Here is a 21562-nt window from a genome sequence, read left to right as displayed (position 1 = left end):
GCACTCAGAGATCAGAACCAAAACACTAATGGTGTGACAGAGGGTGATGGGGCATTTATAAGAGCAATAAGACAGTGTTAAGAGCAATAAGACTCACATTAAAATTATGTAACTGTGTAAACCCAATTACTGAATTATTATATAGCATAATTGAAAAGAAAGCTAAACATCTTGATCAAATTAATGTCAGGTTAGTCTTCTGCATTTTTTCTGTAACTGCTATCTATAATGCACATAAAATGGGTTGTGACAAAAATTCAAGGCAGACTAAGCAGGTTTAGAGTCCTGTGACCTGGTATTCCTTTCAGGTGAAATGTCTCAAAGAATGGGAGGAGAAGGGACAGGAGGCAACTTTGAGATCGAGTGAGGACAGGTCATTAAGACGAGAGGTAGAAGGGGAGAGAAGCCCAGGGAAGAGCTGTAGAGGAATCGCTTAAGGCAACATAAGAATGGGGAAACAGAGTGTTAAGCTGTGCAATTGCAAGATAGTTTTAGTGTTTCTCAGACTTTTTAGATACATGATCTGTCATTTGTCTTTGTGCATCCTCTACAAGGCTGATCAGTAGATACAATCTCAAGATGAAATATTTGAGGAAAAAGGATATGTTTTGATTGTACAGATTTGTGTAATAAAGAAATTTCTTTCTAGGTTTTATCTTTTATCATTAATAACATTAACAGATAAATTCCTAGAAGACTTGTGACTTCCTTTTAATCATAAAGGCGGTCATAGCCAGCCCATAGTTTGAGAAATGGCCCTGTCAGGAGACTGCACAGGATTCTCAGTCTGTGTTATGCACATAATTCACCAAAACCTTTCTGCTAGTTGCACAAGTGACCACTTCAATGGAGTTTGCATTGACAGCCCAATCATTCGGTAGAGAATGACAACTGATTTGATCACTACTGATCAAGTGAAAAGGCCTATCATTCAAAACATTGTCTTTCTACTACATGATTTTGAGTTGAAAACAAAGTATTAATCACAGAAACCAATGTGATACTCAGCTTCTGGATCTGGGTCGTACCTGCCTTTAGCTTCCCTTTAGTCGGCCACAGAGCAGAGTCCAGGAATCCAAGACAAAGGCAATTTAATATTCTAACAAAAGCACACCATAACATTTCTATAAATAGCAGACTGTGACTCATTATTGGCACAGACTAATTGGATCTGTATCCTTTCCTCCTATAGCTAGTACAGAATAGGAGACACACATGATTTGCCAGCTGTTATTTAATTTAGGTTGCAACAGAGCTGAGGAGTAAGGCTGCCAAACGATTGCTACTGGTTTTTTATTTGGCATGGGTCCAGCTTTGTTCCTAAAATAGAACATATTACATTGAAAACTCTGAGATGATAAGCTGAGAAAAAGTTCATTTAAGAAGGCAAAAAGCACCAGTTAACTCTTTTTATTCTTTCTCATCCTGCCTCCTAGATAGAGAAGTGAAAATAACATAAACACGCTATGTAGCTACTTCTCTTTTTTGGTGGTTGACATGGAAGAATACTGGAAAATTACATCAATTTTAGTCTCACTTCCTTTGAACAATAAAGACAGATAAACAGACTCAGCTATTGATGCATCAATTGGGCCCCTCAGTTCAAGAAGGACAGGGAACTGCTGGAGAGAGTCCAGTGCAGGGCCACAAAGATGCTGAAGGGAGTGGAGCATCTCCCTTATGAGGAAAGGCTGAGGGAGCTGGGTCTCTTTAGCTTGGAGGAGACTGAGGGGTGACCTCATTAATGTTTATAAATATATAAAGGGTGGGTGTCACGAGGATGGAGCCAGGCTCTTCTCGGTGACAACCAATGATAGGACAAGGGGTAATGCATTCAAGCTGGAAAACAAGAGGTTCCACTTAAATTTGAGAAGAAACTACTTCTCAGTGAGGGTGACGGAACACTGGAACAGGCTGCCCAGGGAGGTTGTGGATTCTCCTTCTCTGGAGACATTCAAAACCCGCCTGGACGCCTTCCTGTGTAACCTCACCTAGGTGTTCCTGCTCTAGCAGGGGGGTTGGACTAGATGATCTTTTGAGGTCCCTTCCAATCCCTAACATTCTGTGATTCTGCGATTGTGTGATCACAAAGCACACTGGCCATTTGTTTCACATAGCCCTGAAGTGCACACATTTTTCTAGGTTCCATGTTGCCTCCTGTGGGAAGTATGAAAGATATTACTCATGAAAATTGATCATTGGTGTCCTTAGGTAATTGAGGTTCTTGACGCCAGTACAGACACAGATGAAGCAGAGATAACCCTACTGGTTCCTACAGACATAAGCTGCTGTTGACTGACCCCAAATTTATGGCACTTCGCTTTGCCATTTAAGTGCATTTTCAAAATTGAATTTCATGAACTGATTCCAGGAAAGTAAGAGTGGAAAAATTATTGCTTTTGAGCTTTAAAACACCCAACATCAATCTGAAGAATATTAATTGCTACAAACTTTAGGAGCTATTAACAATTTGCTTAGGTCTCACTCATGAAATGAATCTAATGATTCTCTTCCTCCCAAATTAAAAGCTACAGTTGGCAATCATGGTACGAACTAAAAGCAGAACCCGTCTCTGACATTGTGGTTTTCTTCTCCACACGTTAGCAAACAAGGACAACAAAAAAACATGCAACAATGGCTTCACAGCTACCTACACTGCACGTCTTCCAGACTCATTTATGTCCTTCTTCTGGTGAGGGAGAGAAATTTCTTCTCTGAGATATAGATATTCCTAACCACCAGAGTGTCATTGAACTATCTACAAAGTGGTGTTCCCCCTGTCTTTTCATGAGATTAAGACTAAAAAATAAAACGTGGGTCACAAAAGGACCCAACCTCCCACATGATTCCAGCTGAAATGCATCAAGTCTCGAGCATGAGCTGAGGAAGCTCTGTGCTAGTGCTATGCTCAGTGGCATATCCCCCAAATCCCCTGACAGTACGACGCTCCATGGGCTCCCAGACAGCCTTCAGCTGGCCACAACTCCCGCCTGGACCAGAGACTGAGCAGCTGGACACTCTCAGGCAGAAATAGGCTGCTGGTTAGTCTTGGATGCAAACCAGCTGCTGAAAGGTCCAGAATTTATGAGATGAAGGAATTCTACTCTGTGACAGTGCAGAAGGACAGGGTCAGTGCTCCTAAGACTTCCTGTAGATTCCAGCTGTGAAGACAGGATACATTCTTGTTTCAGTACAGAAAAGGGGAATTTCCATATGCTGCTATTTAACTTCTGTATATAACTGTGGTATGCATTTTTCTGAGGCCTACCACACAGAGCTCACAGTTCTGACACTTCTCTTTCTAAATCCAGTGATGACAAACCCAAGGTTTTTGGAGCCCCCAGATATTTTCCGTATGTGAGATTCCACTTCGGGTCTGATATTTTGATCTTGAGAGGAGACAAATTTCTCAGGGTCTTCACTAGGCGTTTGTTCACAGAACCTGAAGACCTGAGTCTTCTCTGAGGCCCCATTCCCTGAAGCATCCCCAGGCATGCTCAATGGGGGCAGCTGCATAAACCACAGCTCCAAACTGGGACTTCGGCAGAGCTTGGGATGTTTGGCAGTTATTTTGATTACTTAATTATAAGCCACGTACTACATGATGTGCTGCCAAAATGACAGAGACAGACTCCCTCAAAGATTTCTGTCTTAGTTGGCAGAAGATGTGACACCTCTCAAATAAAAATCTATCTTCTACCTTCAAAACAGAATCTAAATTAAAATAATTCATTCCCCCATAAAAACAATCAGCAGGTAGCAGATGCTGCTGGGAGGGAAGAGTCCCTGCAGGGGAGGACTCACATCAGTAGCTTGACTCTGACTCCAGCTCTAGTGATGCTGGCAGATGGACTTGCCAGGGGGGAAAGATCAGAGGAGGAGTTTGGAGGGGAGTGCTATGTCCAGAGGAGTTAAAACATTCAACCTGCAGCAGTTCAGTACCAGTCTCAGAGACAACTGTTAACACAAGTTACTTTTGAGCTGGCCTTCTAGCTCACTGCGTTCCATAGGCCCCCAGTCAAACAAACTTCAGAGGATCAATAGGACTCCAGGGATATTCCTTTTTAGAGGAAGCTCAAACATCAGCATTGTACAGTGAAAATGACTGCATATGTGTACTCCTCATCTGATGCCATTGGCTTGTGTGTTCCGGTTCAGCAAAACGCTTCAGCATGTGTTTCACTTTCAGACATGCTCTTATTGAAATCACGGAGAGGTAAGGCACCCATTTTTTCCATTGAATCAGGCTACTGAAGAAAAAGCAGTGCCAAGCTGCTACTTCTTTTCAGCCTCACAATTGCTTCACATTTCTGTTTTGATTTATGTTTTCAAACCTGCCTGTGAAGCTAAAAGGCTGGTTTTCCCTTCGGTCTTCTAAACCAAAACAGAGATTCCCACTCCCGTCAGAAGATTTCTTCCGTCTCAGTTCCTAATACGGGGCTCCCAGGAGCCCCTGGAGCCCCTCTCGAGTTCACACACCTGTGTAAGCACCTCTGGGCACTGCAGGAGCTGCTGCTCTGCAGAGGATGCCCAGGGTGGGACGCTGCTGCTCACACCAGCTCTTGGTAGCTCACTGTGCCTATCAGCACGGGGGATTCTCAACCTCTGCAGCTAACCAAGGATTCTTGTTCAATTTTGTTAGATATGTTGCATAAGCAAATATATTTGCATTTCAGTTTTCTCAGAGAAACAGGCCTCAATCAACTCATTTTTCTGGGCACTGGTAGATTACTTACATATGACACATGCAGTTCAGAAAATGAGCAGGTGACCTGTAAGATGTGGGAAGCATTTGCTATATCTGCATGTAAAATTATCAAAGTAATGCTGAATATTTCTTAGTATATACATTTTTTAAACAGATAAATCATTATTAAAGATTAATTTAATAATTAAATCTGATTTTAAATGCATATTTAATAATAGCCATTAAATTAACATGCCTATTATTAATTAGCAAACGAATTCCCCAGAAAGAAATTTTTACTAATATGTCATTTTAAATAGGCTTTTAAAAACACATCTATAAAAATGAAAATTATTTTCAAAAGACCATACAGATTATCTTTGATGATGGTGGGAATGTCCTTTTCCATTAGCTATTGAGATAACTTCCTTAATCCTGAAAACCAGATTCAGACAAATGTCCTACTGACAGGTACTTCAAACAAGCACAAGAAGTTCTAAGTGTATATGGATATACATGCAAATCTGTTTCACCCATTCAAGGAAACTGAAGTCTGGGATAAATTACACCCTATGTCTGAAACTAAAAATGAACAAACAAACAAAATCACAAACAAAACAAAACCAAAAGCTAAACAACACCACCACCACAAAACCACCAACACCGCACGCAAAAAAACCCCACCAAACACTTGGCATTGCCAGCTGGAAACCTCTATAATACAGGGTAACCCAGAACCACTATTGCAAGTTTTAACAGAAATGTTACATTTTACATGCTACATTTCACAAATTGTTCCTACAAACTGTACCATGAACAAAAAGGTAAATTAAAACAGAGTTCTTCTGAAGGAGGAAGAAACCATACTAAAGAAGGAAGAGTCACTTGAAATGTGTGAAGTTTCTGTTATGAATAATCCTGTCCTGTACTGTGAAGTTGCTAACCATTGTATATTTTGAGTATACAGGTCATTCAAAATATGGTATATTTCAAAATCTTGCATATTTCAGTTATAATGAATATTCAAAATATAGTTTCAAACATACTCTATTGATATTCAAATATATAATATATTCAGATACTTTTTTTTTTAAGTGACTAGTGGGGCTTATGAAGGAAAGTGTTTATGAAAATCATGTAGGCAACCATCTCCAGGTAACAAACTGCAATAATTTCACTGATACTGATTTTATGCATTGTGATCAAATGCTCATACAAACTGATGTGGACAGACTCCCTCTTTGCTTATGCAGGCTTTGGATTAGTGTCTTATATATAGTGAAAAAATGGTTCCCATTTCCCTGATAAAAATGCATGAAATGGAAATGACAATCTAACCAGAGGTTTGGGATTTTAGCATACACTATCTTCTGACTTTGCTTCTTCCTCTCCCAGAACTACATTTGGGTGACTTTGATTTTCTTCCCAAATACATAAATGACAAGCAGATAAAGAAAATAGTCCTTAAAACATTGAAACAGTGCAAAGGCAGTTATAAATGCCAACAATTGCATAAATATGTATATAGAAAATAAAGCTAGTGGTGATTTTGGTTCTGGTCTTGCTCTCAGCTGAAATCAACAGCAAAACCCCATTCAACTAATGTGAGGGAAAACAAAGACTTGTATCGTGTCCAACATGGAAATACAAGTATCCTGTGTCTGATTTCAGTACAAATGGATTGAGTCCGGAGAACAGAATTCAAAGGGTTACACGTCAGATTCATATTGGCAACACAATACTCTCTGCTCTAAGTAACATGAAAAAGCAATATTACTTACTCTTCTTCCCTTAGGGCCCTGTGGCCCTGGTGGTCCTCTTGTCCCTGAAGGTCCCTACATGTCAAATAAACTTATTATTCATTGCCTTTTACAGACAGATTTCTGAAAACTACAAGGCTCATTCACATTGAGCAATAGTCAATGCAACCAATACAAATCAATCACTTTCACTCTTAGTTCAAATTCAGTTAATTGTGTTAGTACAATTTTTCTAGAAATATCTAAATAAGAGACTCTATGTAACTTTATTCTGAATAAGAAATCACAATGTGACTGTTGGATAAATTACTTCTGTCCAACATCCCAAAATTGCTAAACGATACTTATATTTCAACATTATGTTAAAAGAAATCTAATAATTTATGATAAAAGATTCAGTTTTTGTCTGTACTGAAGACCCATAGCCAAAATATAACACAACAATACACAGCAAATTAGAATATAATTTATTTTTTATAAACAATGAAACTAAACATATGAATATGTTTACATTATATTAGGCACCCGTGAATTAAAAAATAAAATTTTTGTGCAATTATAAATTATCCTTAAAAATTCTATTCCCCTACTTGTCTCAACAGAGTGATTTTTAAATGGATGAGTAAATGGTATAATTAGTTTTCCTGTCTCTTATAGATCACCCTAGCAAAAAGCAGGTGAACAGACTTTTTGTCCGGATGAGTAAATTTTTATGACAGTTTCATAGACTGCAGTACAAATTAGAAACCATTCTTAGCTTCAGCACAACAAAAAGACAACTCAAAAATCGTACATTTTATGTCATACCAAAACACCACTCTATACCTACAGGTAACCCTTCTGGCCCCACAGGTCCAGGGCCTCCTGAAGGTCCAGGGTAGCCCTAGAATTGAAATAAATATAGAAAAGACAAAATCGTTTTATCAAAATTGTTATTATAACAAGAATAATAAATCCAGTTAATTACCTGAAAAATTGGAGGTGAATTAATAAAAATATTCAATCTTGCAAAATTTATTCCCAAAATTTTGTTTAGAAAACAGGTATTTGTTTGGATATACCACAAGAATCATTAAAGCAAAGTAAGAAGTTTTCCCACACACAGGCACTAGCTGACAGGGATTTACTGGAACAAAAGCTTCTGAGTTCTAAATAAATTCCAAAATCCTCATGTCAAGGCTGTGACAATGCAAACAGAAGGTGGACACATCCTGATGTGGGCAGGACTGGCCAAGACAAAATATGCTCTCTATACATTCTGGAGCAATCGCTGTGCTCGCTGGCAAACACACAACCAAACCCTAACTACTTCTCCTTGAGAATTACAACACGAGTGTGACAATGGACACGTGTGTACAGCTTTTTACTTCTGCCCTAACAAACTACTTAACATGACAGTGGCCTCTAGATTGCCCAATGCTGCATGGAACGTGACATCCTGATGCAGGACAAGTGATGTTGTCAGGAAGCCACTCCTCCCACTGCAGTGGCACCCAGGGGTTGTCTGGGTACTGCTCTGCAGTAGAATTAGAGGTGATGCTGGTTACCTGTCTGTTAGAATAACCTGTGTTAAGCCAGTCTACAAAAGAGATCATTTGTTTACTTTTGTTTTTGTTTATCTCTCTTTTCAGTTCATTGTGTTTATTATTATGTCTGCTTAGAGCCATTTTTTACAATTGCAGTTTCTCCACTGCTTCATTCAACAGTCCACTTTGCTTTGTCACTTCCAGAGAGGGGATAAAGCTGCTGAATGGAACTTCCTAGGAACAAGGCATCATAAATACTGCTCTTTTCCATAAAGCTTACACAGTCAGAAGAGTGAGAATTCATTTCTATTTTGGAAAGTAAAATGCTTTTGTAAGTAACATAATTGAGAATTCTGTGTTATTTGTGACTTACCATGACACCTTTCTCTCCAGGAGGACCTACTGGTCCTGGATTGCCTCGGTCTCCCTTTAAGAAAAAAAAAATAAAATAAAATAACAGTGAGCGCTCTTTCCCTTACTCATTCCACGTCCATTGAGGCAGGCCTATCTGGCCAGCAAGGCTGACCTGCAATAAAAATACCCCAGCAATCCAAGAGGTCTTTCATGGGGGTTGTAGCCCACAGCCTGCAAGAGACTAAAAAGGAACAGTTTTCCAGTGCATAACACCATTGGTTCAGGGACTGTCTTTCAGAAACAGTGCAGAGACCTTTTTCCACTGTTGTTGAATTTCTGGACTCCTTCATCCTACAAGCCCACCCATATTTTGAAAAGAGGATAAAACTGAATTTCTCTGTCTTCCCTTTTCCTAGAAGACTGAAGAAGAGATTTGGCACATCAGTCTTTGTGAACTGTAGCTAGAAGATCCCTTTTCTCTCTGTTGGGTGCATCACATTTATAGCTATGTTCTTTAACCCATAAAACTCAGCACAACAAACAAGCAAAAAAGAAAACACGGTTCTCATCTCTCAATTTTTCAGCATGTGTTAGGAAAGCACAGATATAAAAGCACGACCAGTCCCTCAGCAGCTGCAGAGGCAATTGGAGCAGGGAAAGCAGGAAGGGTCTCTTTCTTGTTTTACACACTTTCTCACCTCTTATTCATATAATGTCCAGCCCAAACACCAGGCTTGGCTGTAGATTATCCTCATACAAATATTATGCTTTTGTTGCAAACAGTACACGTGACATAGTGATAATGCTCTATTTCATGTTGCATACTGTTAAAGGCATTTCTTTAAAATAATTATGCTGGAAGAACGTTTGTCATTTGAATCCACGTTGCATGTTTATATTATACTGTTTAATCCATAAAAGAGGAAGACAATAAATTCTACAGAAACAACATAGCAATGACAACAATTATTGCACCATGAAGAAGCTTTTTTCTATTTGCTGATAGCTGAATTATTTTTTTACTGCATTTTCCCTCCTGTCTAAACTAGCACCAGTATCTCAAGGTAATCTTTGTTGAGACAGGTATAATTATAAAGAACAAGAATCCTTTGACACTGAATTCTAAGATGATATTATGATTAAAACCATATGAGACTTGTCTAAATTTTAGTTTTAACAAGCAGTGCTTTCCACTGAAGTATTTCCTTTCATAGATTATATAAATTATAATCAGATTTTCATGGGAGTACTAATACATTAAGACTTTCTCAATAAATATCTAAATAGCAGACACCAGTCTAGGTGAACTAATTCAGCCCTGCAGGGAATAAATACAAATGGTGCCGGATCATTCTGACAAACAATTATGTCATTATTATAATTGAAGCTGACACACAATCCAGTAATAGCTTCCTGTTTTTCAGTTTTAAAATACTTCACCTAAATAAAACCATGTCAAATATGCTTAGGCTACTTATACTGTTCTAGTCACATCAAGTCTGCCAAACTTTGCTTTCATAAACACAACTGTCACTGCACAGCAGACAAAGCTAACAGCATTGTCTTGTTTACTCCGTTAATGCATACAGACAAATTTTGCCTTTCTGCTTTTGTCTCTTCATCATGTAGCAGCACCTAACCAGTGACTACTGTATAAAAAAAGTACTGTTTATGCCAGCTTCTGTGAATCAATAGCAGTGGATTGTAAAGTGCCATAATATGAACAAGATATCAAATCTAACAGCTCTAAATTCATTGCCAAGTAAAACCCAGGATACCAGATGCATACCTCAAATAACAGCGTTTGGGTTACTATTTATTACATCCTTGTGTTCTGAAATAGCTACACAAATATTAGCTTTGTCAGTGGTCAGTAAACAATCTCACACCAATTATCATCACTCCAATAGCTTTCAAAGCTGATTTTTGCTGCTGAGTAGTCAGATACGTTACTATACCTTTTCGCCAAGGCTTCCAGATGGCCCAGTTTCTCCAGGCAAGCCAGCTGATCCCTACACAAAAAAGTAAGCAGACTTTTATTTGCACAATGTCCACTTTAGTTCATGGGTGGCAGCTCCCCAGCAACACAGCACAGCACATTTCTTCATCCCAGAGGACCACTCATCTATTTGTGCAGGTGTTCCTGTGGGGAGGTGAGGATGGCACAAGGTCACCTGGCTTACAATCCATGCAGGAGCATCACTGCATCCAGACACACCAACAGTAAACGGCTACCGCTTGAAAAGAAATTACCTTAGCTTTATCATCATACTGTGACAGCACCTACGCTCTGCCACTGAGCTCAGTCTTGCAGTGCTAGAAGCTTTACAAACATACAATTAAAAGCGATAATTGCTCTCCTAGCGCTTCAGTCTGACCACAGATATCAAGGAGAACACATTCAGTGGAACACAGTAAAAGCTAGTCAAACCAAAAATGATACTGAATCAGGTGTTGTCAGAATTTTCCCTTTAAGTGTTGTAGGCCCAAATGCCTTTGAAGTCAAGGGATCAGAGCCTTACAGTCCTTTTAAAAATGAAGTAAATATCTCTAGAGGCTCTCCCACAAATTTCCACTGGATAAAACAAGTACCACACATGGAACAGGAAACATGAAATTTCTTTTAAAAAAGCTTATTCCCAAGGGCTTGCAATACTCCCTTTATTATCAAACAAAAAGAAAAAAAAGTTACAGTGTAAGGCCCCAACTGAGAAAAGTATGAAAAAGTGAGCTTGAAGAACAAGCAATTGTTGCCCAGACTATTTCACATGACTGCTCATGGCATATGGCAGAAACATGGAAGCTCCTGGTAGTGACATAATACACAACTGTACCATGTCTGTAACACTTCAAAAAGCAAAAATTATTTGTACTTTAAAAAGCACAAGTAAAATGGCAATTCACACATTGGCACTATTATGTCTATACGTGTAGGAATGTACTAGCTCAAGTCGCACCATACTGGCACTTAAGGGAGATTATTTTTAAAAAGCATTACTTAAGAACTCACTAGACAGCTCATATTCCTTTCAACAGCCTAGTAGTAGTCTTTCCCATAGAAATAATGTCAGAACAGAAAAATAACATTCCAATTTGACATGTCTGCCTTTGAAAAAAAAAAAAACATTTTTTAGGTTTTACCTGTATAATTTCAGTAGAGTTCAGCCTCAAGTACTTTAACATAACAGGTGCAAAGTAGCTAAGGCTTCTTATTTTCTTGGACTGCTAACTCCTCTAGAAATCTCATAGTTTAAATATATTGCAATAAGCCATTAATACAGCTGCCTTTGAGGCTGGCAATACTGGCACAAACTACTTTCTGGAAGGGGCTAAAGAGATAAACAAGTATCTTTATGGCTACTAGACTGATGTATTATGTGTGAGACCTTGTGTATTATATGTCAGAACTGAGATGTCTCTTGGCAGCAGCCAAAGATTCATCCTGGTGATACTGGCACTAAGGTGAGGCCCAGATGTCACTGGCAGGAATGAGGGACTTTTGTGACGAACTCTTGAGAAGGAGAGCTGCCACTGGTACCAGTCATGGCCAACAGTGGGTCTCAGCACCAGCCAGAAACCTCTGAGACAAAGAATTACCCTGTACTCTTGCTCATCAAGATAAGGGGTGTGGAGGTATGGTTTCAAAAGGTTGAAGATAATCACTTTGACTATCTCCTTCCAGAAAGGACAGAAGACATAATCAGAGCCAAGATGTAACTTAGACCTATTCTCCTTCCACAGAGACCCTGCTGATCTCCTAGCCAACACTACACTGTTTACAAGTCTGAAGATGCTGATTAGAAAGGTGGGGAGCTGTGCCTTGCACCAGCAGCAAAGCATTTACTGTACAGCCTCTGATCTAGTCCCCTTTTCAATTCAAAAGTACTGTCTTTCTGACTAAGTTTCTCTAGTCTGAAAGAGAAGGAATGACTATGAAGCAGCAACCGTGAACTTGCTGTTGTATGTCCCAGCACATTATGTCTAGCCTACAACATCTTCCAGAGCAAGGACGAAAGCTGGCTATTAAGAATCAAGTGTCCTAGACAATGGCTGTTCCTCAGAAAAAAAAGCAGTTAAAATAAATAAAATTTACAGTAAAAACACTAAAAGAAGAAAGTGGATTTTTGGTGATGCAAAAGATGGGAAAAAACCTCTGCATGAGTGGAATTGGATATGTATGGAAAGCAACAAAACAGTCAAGAAGACGAGAAGAACTGAAGTCAATGAAATGGTAAAGGCAATAGGGACTTCAAAAGGAACGAACTGGAATAAGTTCATAACAGGTTAACTAAATAGTCTCCCCACCTCCATCCAAAACAGAGGGCAAATGTCTCAGACTGAGATAATGCTAGTGCATGTACATGCAGAGGCCAGCAATGAAAAATAAAGCTTACTTAGGAATGTAATTTTGGTCCTTAAAACAATTAGTAGCCTAGAGTGAAGAGAAAGTGCAATCAGAGAGCAAAGCATCTTGTTCCATCAATATATCAGTCCTAAAGCGCTGTTTTCTTTATGGGCTTTCTTAACAATCATGCTGATTTGGGTTGGTTTATTACAAAGACCAGCCACTAAGGCTGAACTGAGGTTTCAACTCTTCTTCTCACATAAGAGGATGAACACAGCCCAAAGCAGGTTTGTTGAGTCAGTGTCTTCCAGTATGCTTTCAACCATTTGGGGAGCAGTGGTAGATTCCAAAAATCAAATTTAATGTATTAGGCAACAGAAAAGTAAAGAAAAAAATCCTGAATTTTTTTTTTTAATCATGGTTTTAAACCCTGTTAAAAAACAGTCAATCTTTCATTTACAAGGATTTGCGTAAAACTCTCCAGTGACAATAACAGCATTTTAGAAACCTTCTTGACAGGAGCATTTTTGTGGAAAATTAATCAGAGACCAGATCTCACAACTAACATATGCCGGAGAAAGGCAAAAACATCTTGCTAGAGCAGATGCTCTGTGTTAGAAACTAGACCGTAGTTAAATAATTGAAAACACATTGTATACTTAATGCAAACCCAGGTATGGAGGAATCCTTTGAAAAGCTTGGTAGTGCGAAATGAATGTTCAGCTGGGTCCAACCATTCATGTGGAAGCAGTTACCTGTCAGGTTGTATGCTAACATGTTCTTCTGTGTTACCTGAAAATTTTGTAATCCAATGTTATTTAGAATTCAGCATTTTCAAAGGTTTTTATTCATCATTTAATGAGATGACACAAGTAATTTTATAATATCGCCTTTGTACATTAACACTTTTCTATGAACTTTTTTATATTTCCAATTAATTTTCACTAAAATTTGGCCTGAATCTGTGCTGAGTCACTTCATTCCAGATCCAGCAATCAGCAGTATCATAATCTCTGCCTGCTCATTAAGATTCCCACTTAAACGTTTAAGATCCTGTCAACTTAATACTTCATGGAGGACTTCATACATTTTGGCATCGTACTCAAAAAAACCCCAAAATGAGCTAAAAGTTAGGTTTGATTTTAACAGATCGACGTGTACTTGAGGAGTCTTGAAGATTCAAGCAAATTACCTGTGTTAAAAGGCAACCGAGGCTGAGGGACAGGAGGAAGAAGAAAAGTAGATGCTCTTACAATCAGCTTCTACTATTTCATACAAAACTGATAGATATAAAAATACCTCTACAACTCAAAATAGTATAAAAATGAAGTTTTAAGAAATAAATATAAATCTAAGCTCAGTTTTGCTAGCCAGACATCATGGTACTTACAATTTTTTTCTTTTAACCAACCCATCTGGACCCTGGTATCCAAGGCACTAATACCGGATCTGTGCACACATGCTCCTAACACATGTGACCCAGATCAGGCCTGGACAAAAAGTAGGAAGAAAGCATGATCCAGGGTTTATACTGGCTGCTCTTTAGGCTTGGTATCATCTGCAGTAGAACAAGATGTAGCTGATCTGTGAGAAAGGAGGTGTCATGAACAGTTGATACCTGCTCTGGAACAAAAAACCTGCTAGTCATAGATTTCTGTGTGAATTTGTATCAGATCAGTGCTTTGGCATGACTGTTTATCTGTCCAAAAATAGTATATTGCTGAACCACAGGCTTTTGAAACCAAAGACTTTTAATAGATCCTTTGCGTAGAACATTTGCTTACTACTGTACCACTATCAGGTATGAACCGAATGCAGAAGCTGTTAGTATTCTGCACTTAGCGGTAAGATTAACCAGAAGTTTTAAAGAAAACCCTGTCTGTAGACCACTGGGAAACAGGATCAATTTTGAAGGATGTGTATTCTCACAGAAATAAGAAACTCTAGTAATCTGGGCTATTTGAAAGGCTAAATAAAGAATATAAAGTAAACTGACGCCAGTTTCCTTACAGCTTACTGCCAGTTCAATTCGTTACTTCTGAATCCCTTAGTGACTAATACTCTATTTGCCCTCTAATGGCACTTAAGTTCAAATTATCAAAATGCAAGAATAGACTAGAAAATGACCTCGTGTCAAACCTTGGCATCCGAGCAGCTCTTGGCTGACAGCTGCACAAACTGCAGTATGTGTGCCACATAGCAATCGGCTTTCAGCTGTGTGGTCCTTTTCTTATTATTCAAGCTGGTGGTTCCACTTATAAACTTTAGAAACTATTTCCTACATCATAAGTATAGTACTAAAAATGTTATGAAATGACGGTAAGATCCGTAGCTGCTTTACCCAGGATTATGTTGGGAAGCATGGTATTTGAAAGGCAGATGCTATTTTCTTCTTTTTGACAGTGAGATCGGGCCATCTGTTTCATTGGCATTTTCTGCCTGTTAAAAAAGTTACTTGGCAATCAACCAGAGGTGATAATCCAGGTGAAAGTCTGTGCTTTGTTACTGCCAGTGGAGAAGGCAAGTTAAAGCAGAGACGCACCATATTTGTACCTCACAAGTGATGTTTCACTCAGTTTTTTAAAGGACTCAAAACTGCAACTACCTGAACATTTGAAAGACAAAATATACTGGCGCCGTTGCTTAATCTATAGCCAGTTTAGGAAAAAGATAAATTAAGTTTTGCCTCCACTAACACCCATGTAATGTAGGGTAATTCTGTTGGATAGCATTATGCAGAGAAATACTTGAATTTAAAGGAAGGTAGCTTATGAAGTGGCAGCAGGATGTGCTCACTGGCAAAACCTTGGAAGCCAAACTGCAGATGACATGTGCAGATACTATTCCTCTATATTTTTCATCCCAAACCGCTAGAATATATTAAATACTTCCGTTTAATTCAGACAGTAAAAGGGACAAACAGCGAAAAGACTGGATGTGCACCAATACCTACACCATCGCTGAATAAGTTTAATGCACGCTGGAACAACTTATCCTTGATTACTGTTAAAATAGCCTTAAACATTTTTTCTCATATTTTAGTGCTGCAGAATCACTGGGGCATGCAAATAAAGTATGGATATAAAGCTATGGATCAGGCGGTGGGAAAACGACAACACAGTTGCAAAATAACTACTACACGAGTAGCACCTGGCTCCATGGAAAGGCTAAGTTCCTGCCTGGGTCAGGGAAAAAGCAGAGGACTGGTACGCCTTTCTGATGTTCTACTAGATCTGCAAGAGTTCCATTTGTATGTGAATCTTCGAAATGACCATGAGTAAAGGCAGCCTGAGGCTGGTACTATAGAGGCAGTCAGGCATTGGTTTGCTTGCTGGGAAGGACACTGCTTTTTATACAGTCTACTTGCCATAAGCTTGGAGATGACATGAAGTGAATTACGTGACACAAAAATCTGTCCAAATCTGAAGTATTTTCACTTTCAAGTGACAATTCAGAATAATAACATTTATAACAACATTCTTGGGTTTGAATACTAAGTTCACACTGTTAGCATTTTTGTAATCTGTGCAAAGGAAAAAAAAAAATTCTTCCGAAGCTACATATTACTCCAGAGACTCATCTTGGCTAAAGTGAACTGGGATAAATGTTATTTACATTGACACATGTAACTAGTGGCTTTTTTTCTTGGGCAACAAATTTAGCACAGAACAGATTATCCTTCTCTTTAACTGTTCTCAATGGCATAGGGAGTGTTGACTGATTTAAGATGTTTGTCCTAACTTGCAAAACCATAAAGGCTGTGGGGCTGTGGTTATTCTGTGGGGTTCCATGGCAGTTGAAACTAGCTGATGAAGAGCACTATTAGCATAAAAATCCTTCAAAAAGATGAGCAACAGCTTAAAAAAGCTACCTCCAGATACTGTAATCTGTTTCCCCACTCTTCTCAAGAGAAAAACCAGCAGCAATAACAGTATATCAGTTCATCTCTGGTAAAAACAAGCAGCACAACATAGACCCAGAAGTATCATTACAAACATTCACCGTAAGATCTTCACAAAACTTACTCTATCCAAAAGGTTTCTGAAAGCAGGTGAACTAGTTCCTTCTTCTGAAGCCCTTGGCAATGCCCCATGCATTTACCAGTCTTTGAAAAAAAGGTTTTCCTCAATTGACTTTTCTTTTGACCTATGGCTTACAATTCTTTTTTTGCAAATCCCCAAAGCCCAGATTTTTCATGACAGTTCAAATAACTGCTTCTATTGAGCATCCTGAAAACATCAGGTAAAGCCCATTTAATCTTTTCTTCAAGCAAAAGGAACTGCCATTTCCATTCTCCATGAATTAAGCATCCCTGGTGCAGAACCCACCTAATTTTTACCTCTGCAGAAGATGTGGTAATTACTTTACAGGAATTCTTCTCAGAAGCAACTCAGCTCCTAGGCACACAGCCTGACCACAGCGTTTTCTTCCCTTCCTGCGGACCCTCACAGGCTGATTGTTTCCAGGCTGCTGTGAAGCTGCCATTGACGGCCTGAATAGCACTGCTTTTCTTTGCTGGACTGTAACTTTCTATTCTTTTTGGCTTTTTTTTTGGGGGGGGGTGGGCGCTGGGGGTTGGGGGTGAGATAGGGGAGTGGGCAGAAGGAAGCACTTCTCATTTCGGCTTTGTTTCTCTTCTGCTCTTTCAAAAACTAACTACAACTGAGCAAACTTGCTGACATGTAAATTTTCCACATCTTTGAAGATTATTTTTCCAGGATTTGTGTTCATGAACTCTGCTTATTTTAGTTTGTCCTTTTGACACCAGTCGTACATGCTGCAGCTGACAGTTCTAGCCTTGTACTGCATCTCAATATGTGTATATATGTCAGTGGTTTCTAATTCAGAAGTGTACGGGCCAAGGGCTGAATTTCTGTAATGGAGCTGGCAAGGAGAAATCGGAATTAACTTGCACTTAGTTATTCAGTGTGGCCTAGTCTGGGTAAACACTAGCATTATCAAACACTAACACAATCCTGACAAGCAATGGTTTTAAGTTCAGATGAGTTTAATTTTGTGTTATAAAAGTTGAGCAATGAATCATTATATTAAATCATCTCTGACACTTTAACACAGACAGGTCATTTCTATGAGGTGCTTGAAGCTGGTTTCAAATATTTGCTATCACTGGATAACATCTGATCTTAGCATACAAAATCCAGTTGTACATGTCAGCAAAGTGCAATTTTCCTCCCCAAATATAAGGGCAATTTTCTCAGTAGCTGAAGTGGATGTTTCCTTTGACGTGACTTCCAAAAGATTTTATCTCATCAGCAGTATAAATTTGCTCTGCCTGCTGTCCCTTCTCACTACCTTAACGAATCCCTCTGCAATTGGACTTGATGGTCCTGCAGTTAACTGAGTATCTTGCAGCAACAGACAGCTGCTGGGGTCCTGTCACAGCTTTAGGCTCTGCTTAGCCAAACAGCACCACCTGAACCTGCCCGCCTTCCCCTTTAAACAGGGAATATCCTGCAGCCCGAGAAACAGGTTTTTTTATTGTAGGACTCTGTTAAGGAATGGTGTTCAAAGTTTGTGACCTTAGGCACATTCCCAATCTAGTATTAAAATGTGTGCCATTTTAAGCTTATGAACACAGTGAACATTTTATAAATTTAGTCCATTCAGTTTCCACACTGGACAAGCATCCAGAAATACTTTGGCAGAAATGTGCTCTGAAGAGTCACCAGCTTCATGGGACCTAAGAAATGATGGACACTATGGCTTCTAGCCTATTGGCAAAGCTGCATTTCAGCACATATCTCATCCTACTAGACTGAATAACCAAGCATTATGTTCAAGTGTCCTGCTGTTGAAACTTCCCTGCTTGTGCACGGTTGCCATCTGTATTTTTCTAAGCAGATATTGAGCAGTACTTGACCTGGAAAAGCTGCTACAAAAAAGCAATAACTATTTTGGCACCTTAGGCAGCAGCAACAGATGTATTAGTCAGAGACACAAGATGGATGATACCAGGAAAAGAAAAGAAACAGAGGAAAAATCTTGGTGCAACCCTTTGCTATCAATAGCAGACACACACGTGCGTCATCTTGCAATGTGCTATGAATTCAACATTTACAGGATTTATTATTGCAAAATTGCTTCTTTTGACAGCTTATTCAGGAAATGACTTAGTTTTCTTTTAGAGAACTCGAATACTGCGTGGGCTTAAAAGTCTGCATCGTATTCTGTAATTTGAAAAACTCAAATATAACGAATAAATGACAAACAATAGATAAGCCAAAAAGGGTGGGAGAGAGATGGTGGCACAGAAGGAAGAAACCACACACAGAGAATTTCATTAGATGTTGGACTTCCTATCAACTTCTTAGTAATTTCTTTTTCCCTTTGATTTTACTATTAAATAAATCATACAGCAATTGCCCATCGTTTAGTGCTATTTGTACAAATCCTCTTTGTATTTGATGTCACAAGGCATCAATAAAGACAGATGCCTTACTGCATACCTTCTTTTGGGCTCCATCTCAAAATCTGTCACAGCAGCTATTAATAGTAGCATTTGTACTTTGCTCTTGTGCTTTTTCTTTTGTTTTTCAAACTCACATATGTGTGTGTGTGAAGTTTGTATTCTCCCTGCACACCAAGGAAAAAAAAATTACTTGTTACAAACAGAAGCTGGTGAGAAAGCGGAAGTAAAAAACTGCATCCAAATGGTACAGAAGTGAATTTTGCATCAGGACTCACATCTGGAAAACCATTTTCTTCATATGAGAAAAAACCAACCTCTTCCTGCTGGTACTTTTCAATTTACTTATGAAAAGCTTAACTGTTAGTATGATTATTTTAATCATCACTGCAACATGTAATAATTGGTTATATATTTGAGCTAGTGAATATCACATTTGTATTAAAATAGAGCTCATTAGTGGTGAATGATATGTGCATGCAAAATATCTGAGTTGTGGAAAACGTGTGCACTGAATTCAAGTTCACTGAGGAGCAAAACAAAACCCATGACAAATCCAGAAACTCAAGGTTAAGTAACTAGCTTCTTTGACCATTTTATGACTTAAGATTGAGCTTAGCTTTGTCTTTTGTTGAGAATTTTGGTGCATGTGGCACTATAGAGAGTAAATGCTATCAAATTTTCCCTAAGATGTTATAGGCTGAAAACCAGAATTTATCTGTAGTAAAAGCTTCATTTTGCACAGTGTTGAGGAAAAAAAAAACCAAAACCAACAAAAAACCACCACCAACAACAAAAAAAACCTCCACCAACAAAACAAAACAAAAACACAAAACCAAAGCAAGTCAAGCGTAATGTTGTCAGAAAAATACTGGTTGTATGGACACATTGTGTTCCTGTGTCCCCATACAGTCGTTTCTGTTTCTCTCCATAAAAGCATTCTCCTCTCCCATTCTCCTCTACTGTGACATCCTCATTCTCCAGTACTCGTCCATGTTTGCCCTAATCATTCAGCAGTATAAAAATCCCCAGATTTTCCAAATGGTGTAATAAGGAAACTAATGCTTTACAGTTCTGATTACAGCCTAATAAAATGAAGGATTTACTACATATAAACAGCTGAACAAAGATCAAGCTGCTGCTAAGTATACTCATTACATTTAGAGATACACTGGTTGAGTTTTAAGTGGACCTTTTGGTATTATTTGGCATTATCAGTTCCTGTCTAAGCAGATACTTTAAACTGACTGAGAGTCCAGCTTCTCGGTCTCCTTCCCTGGATCAGAGTCTTCAAAGAGCACAGAGGAGCTGGACTTGACTCACCAGCAGTTCTGAAAAGTTCGGCCAACCATTTGATGAGCTGTTTGGGGTACGTCCGTTTGATATTTTGCAGACAATGGGGAGCTCACCCTGACTGCCGGCTAAGTTGAACAGGATTTACGCAACTAGTACAGCACTGAGCCCAAACCAGTCTACAGTATCTCTCCTTGGCATATATTAATTCATGAAACAAAACCCATTTTGTCAAGTCCTACACAACATCTGGGTAACTCAAGCATGGGTCAACAAGCTCAGACCTGCTCATAATACTCAGACAAAAGCAAAAAATACAAAACAGCAGGGGATGAAATTAAGCAGAGAGAATTGCAAGGCACTATGTTTAAGTGATAATTATCAACTAAAAAAGCACCTACAACAGAAGAACTAGGAAAGATAATTACTTCAGAAAAGAAGGATTGAAGACTGTGGATCACAAACTGAGTAACAACACGCTATTGCAAAAACAGGGATGTGTAAGCAAGAATATGGCTTATGAGAAGCATTTTTCCCTTTCTCTCAGCAGTTTGAACAGTTTGAGCAGTAAGCTGGAGTCATAGATGTTTAGATGAATTGGAAACAGCCTACAGGAGAGTAAGAATGTGACTTAAATTATCTAGAAAACATGAAAGGCTAAGTGAATTAGGATTGTTCAGCCTGAAAAGAAAGAATGAAGTAGGCACACAATTTGTAAAATGCTGTTTTCAGCAGAAGGGAGTCAGGTTACACAACTGGAAGAACTTTTTAAAATTAAAGATAAAGAAGACTTGGGCTGCCTGCAGGTCATGGAGCCTTTGTTCTTGGAGCTTTGTATAACTGGTTAGTCCAGTATTTGTCAGGAGTGATACAAGAGAAACAGATCCTGCCTAGGCAGTAGAGGATGGACTGTGTGTCAACTACACATTGAGCTCTGCCAGTTTATGGAGGGCAGACAGAACAAGTTTGCAAAATACACCTCAGGCTAGACATTGCCTCTCAAATGATTTCACCCAAATGTGCTTTGGGAGACCCCTACAAGTACCTGTAATGTTCACTCAGGATATTAGGAAAAAAGCAGAATTAATGCTGAAAATACCTAAAACAGGGAATTTCTTTAAACAGTATGATTCTGGAACACCATAAAGGTATAGCCAGCATACTACAGCT

At 38.9% G+C, this 21562-nt stretch overlaps 1 protein-coding gene across 1 annotated transcript in view; it reads right to left on the bottom strand.

Annotated features, from left to right (window-relative positions):
• Positions 1-21562, bottom strand: part of COL24A1 (collagen type XXIV alpha 1 chain) — a 144167-nt gene that overhangs the window by 43478 nt on the left and 79127 nt on the right. Inside the window, exons 25-28 of the mRNA XM_065656280.1 lie at positions 10286-10339; positions 8347-8400; positions 7277-7330; positions 6469-6522 (exon numbers count right to left, since the gene is read on the bottom strand). Coding sequence (XP_065512352.1) covers positions 6469-6522; positions 7277-7330; positions 8347-8400; positions 10286-10339 — 216 coding nt within the window. The remainder of the gene's footprint in view (positions 1-6468; positions 6523-7276; positions 7331-8346; positions 8401-10285; positions 10340-21562) is intronic.

Source organism: Caloenas nicobarica, chromosome Z (assembly GCF_036013445.1).
Source record: "Caloenas nicobarica isolate bCalNic1 chromosome Z, bCalNic1.hap1, whole genome shotgun sequence".
NCBI lineage: Eukaryota > Metazoa > Chordata > Aves > Columbiformes > Columbidae > Caloenas > Caloenas nicobarica.
The sequence above is the reverse complement of the archived record's forward strand: the minus strand, read 5'-3'. Positions and strand labels throughout refer to the sequence as shown.